The 3,348-nt window shown below is 35.2% G+C and overlaps 2 protein-coding genes across 4 annotated transcripts in view; one reads left to right on the top strand and one right to left on the bottom strand.

Moving 5' to 3' along the window:
* The window catches only part of tmem107l (transmembrane protein 107 like), a 4,545-nt gene extending 3,752 nt beyond the window's left edge, over window positions 1–793 (bottom strand). Inside the window, exon 1 of one of the 3 annotated variants that reach the window (XM_014027091.1) lies at window positions 364–793. In XM_014027091.1, coding sequence (XP_013882545.1) covers window positions 364–450 — 87 coding nt within the window. In that variant the 5' untranslated portion in view covers window positions 451–793. The remainder of the gene's footprint in view (window positions 1–363) is intronic. The other 2 variants (XM_014027090.1, XM_014027089.1) reach the window with 2 other exon arrangements.
* Window positions 794–2,375: 1,582 nt separating this feature from the next.
* Window positions 2,376–3,348, top strand: part of trim46a (tripartite motif containing 46a) — a gene marked incomplete in the record, with an annotated part of 13,828 nt that continues 12,855 nt past the window's right edge. Inside the window, 1 exon segment of the mRNA XM_014027097.1 lies at window positions 2,376–2,732. Within this exon segment, the coding sequence (XP_013882551.1) occupies window positions 2,673–2,732 (60 nt within the window).

Raw genomic sequence — 3,348 nt, 5'->3', positions numbered from 1 at the left:
CTTCTTAAGTACAGTCCTTTTGTATGAATGATTCTGTCCTGCTGGAGTGTGACATGATTTGTTTGTGTACAAACTATATTTATACTTCTCATTCAACCACAGTTAAATTCACTCTATCTAGGAGGCTCAGTTTATATGGATAGTTTTTATTTTTTACAACAACAAGCTGCAATGAAAACAAGCAGAAATTAAATAAAAGTAACAACTTTATACTTCTTGACTTTTTAAAAAAATATAAGAAGTAAAAAGTAGACTGAAAAATAATTACTCAAGTACAGATACAAAAAAATTCTACTTAAGTACAGTAACAAAGTATTTATACTTAGTTACTTTACAGCTCTGTAATTAGTTTTTTGTACTTACCCTTGACCAAAAGATGGTGATGACGATGACGAGGTGAGCGATGATGGTGAGAAACCGTGCAGGGACCAGACTGCTAATAGCCGACATGCTAATACTATTTTCTTGCAGTTAAAGTTTAGGAGAACTTAAGTGAAAAGTGTAACGTAATTATCAAATCTGTATCGTTAAAAGCAGGTGGGTTTTTTGCTAATTTAGCGCGAAGCTAAAAAAAAAAAAAAAAAAAAAAGCTAAACTTCGTTAACTTAGCTTTTTTTTAGCATGTAGCTCGAGTCAAACATGCTAGCAAGCTGAGCCGTTAGCTTAAAAACATTACCCGGTTTTACTTTACATGACTCCGTGTTTTTGTTTGCAGTATCTTACTTTAACTAACACAACTAGCAGCGTCACGGTGCAACATTTCAGACGCTAAAAAAGGTTGCTACAACAACCACAGGAAGTGTGCACACAGTTTTATTAACCGGAACAAACAACATTTAAAAGTTCCGGCTTCAATTTAAACAGATTTAATAAAAATCCTTTATTATGTCTATGAATCCCCTGTGAGGAAAAAGCGCATTTGTAGAGTTTTATTTGACAGTTTAGGTGAAAAAAAATCAAAGTTATCAACTAGACTGTCTTACGTAAAGTATTTTTGGGGAGTTTATTAGACTGAATGAATTTATTGGCTGTAAGATCAGCCTGTTTAAACATACTTAATCAAAATAAAATCATTTGTATATAAATGTGCGCTGGAGTGTACTAAAAATCTGGAGTCAGTGTACAGAGTTGTAAAGTAACTAAGTACAGTAGAAGTTTTGTGTATCTGTACTTTACTTGAGTAATTATTTTTCAGCCTACTTTTTACTCCTTATATTTTTAAAAAGACAAGAAGTATAAAGTCGTTACTTTTATTTCATTTCTGCTTGTTTTCATTGCAGCTTGTTGTTGTAAAAATAAAAACTATCCATATAAACTGAGCCTCCTAGATAGAGTGAATTTAACTGTGGTTGAATGAGAAGTATAAATATATAAAACTCTGATAGTGTATTAGTTTGTACACAAACAAATCATGTCACACTCCAGCAGGCCAGAATCATTCAAATCAAAGGACTGTACTTAAGAAGTATTTGTATTTCATGAATTATATTCTTACATTTGGCCGCAGCCCTCAGATAGATTTTCATTTTGGGGAAAAGCTTTGTGCAGCCTTGATATATGTATATAAACTGAAACAGCTGGACTAGTGCATCCTAAATTTAACATCCATTCATTCTTTTAATACAACAGTCATTTCTGCAGTTTTTGGGGAGGTCACCTCCTAATAAATGTCCTTACAGAAAATCTAACTGCTCATTTTAAATCTACACTTTGACTTTTAATACTTAACTACAACAAATATCGCATACTTTAAGACTTTTACTCAAGTATTATTCCTAAAGGACACTTTAACTTTTATCAATGTAATTTTTTTGTAAGATTCTTGTACTTTTACTCAAGTATCACTTTGTAGTACTTTATACAACACTGTCAGTGTGTCACCTCTGATATTAACTCAATTTAAGCAAAAACAAGTCCCATAAATCACCCCTCCTGTACAAAACTTGTTTTTACAGCCCTGTGAAAACAACAAACCAGTGCAACTAAAAATGATGAAACATTGAAACCTGACTAAAGAAAGTCAGCCAAGACATTACTGTGTGTTACTGACACCTTTAACTGATCTGAATTCCCTGTTTTAGTTATTTAAAAATATATTTTCACATTTTTATTACCTTTCCTCTTCACTGCTCCACGCTGCCACCTAGTGGACACACCGGAAACTGGAGCAGTTTATGCAGTAAAAGATAAATAAATATTTATTGCCGTAAACAAGATTATTTTTACTTTGCTGTGAGATATAAGAATAAAGGTTTAAAACCAGTATATTTAATAAGACTATTTTAAATTTATATGAATTTCAAACGCAATCGAGCCCGCAGCCTCCGGAACAGGAAACCACCGAGCCCTTCAAAATAAAAGCGATTCACCTCTTCGAGCTTGACATTTACTTGCAGGTTGGCAGACAGATACACAGCTGGAACATAAATTCAAAGACAGCCTGATTTAGACATTTTCCAACCCTGGTTTTAATAATTAGGTCTGTTCCGCTCAGGCAGCTCAGCTCAGCGGCTCTCAGGCAGAGAATCTACCCGCTGACGCTCCGGCAGCTTCAGGCCTGACCGATCAGAACAACCTGCCACCAGGTTTTTTCTTTCTTTTCATTATTATTATTATTATCTCCAGGATCCAGGGCTTTTTAAATCTTATTGTTGTGACGCAGAAGAGGCAGCATGGCGGAATCAGACCTACAAACCTTCACCTCCATGATGGACGCGCTGGTTCGCCTTACTGTGAGTATGATGCTGTTTTTCTTTTTCTTTTTTTAGCCACTTAGCTGAGATACACAGCTTAGACATGTTTTACCTGCACAAGGTGTTTTCTTTGAAGGAATGTGAGGCTGATTTAAAATATATTTATCTATTTGTAGCGATCAAAGAGCAGAAACCCTAAAAGATGCAGCTTTTATGCACATAGATGGAGTAGATTTGTGCTTAATAGTAATATTATTCTTAATATGTTGGCAAATAAAAGCATGAAATGGTTTGAGGTGATGCTAGTTGTCATAGAAACGGGATGCTGCTCTTTGTAGCTGCAGAGGAGGAAAGGACCACTCAACCAGGCTCTTTTTTTTTTGTAACTAGTTCACTTTGAGTTTTTCTCCTGGGGGATTTTAGAGCATCTTTTGAAAGAGTTCAGGAAAAGATATTTATACCTCAAACACCAAACTAATGAATCCAGCACCTGATTCACGTCACAACCAGGGGCGTCACTAGGTTTTAAGGACAAGGGGGGCTTAGCCCCCAGGAGACCGAAAGAATTTTTGTGTATTGTGTGAGTGTATATATATATATATGAGTGAATGTGTGTGTGTGTGTGTGTGTGTGTGTGTGTGTGTGTGTGTGTGTG

The sequence above is a fragment of the Austrofundulus limnaeus genome, unplaced genomic scaffold (assembly GCF_001266775.1).
Source record: "Austrofundulus limnaeus strain Quisiro unplaced genomic scaffold, Austrofundulus_limnaeus-1.0 Scaffold615, whole genome shotgun sequence".
Taxonomy (NCBI): domain Eukaryota; kingdom Metazoa; phylum Chordata; class Actinopteri; order Cyprinodontiformes; family Rivulidae; genus Austrofundulus; species Austrofundulus limnaeus.
Note: the sequence above shows the minus strand (reverse complement) of the source record. Positions and strands in the feature narration are given on the sequence as shown.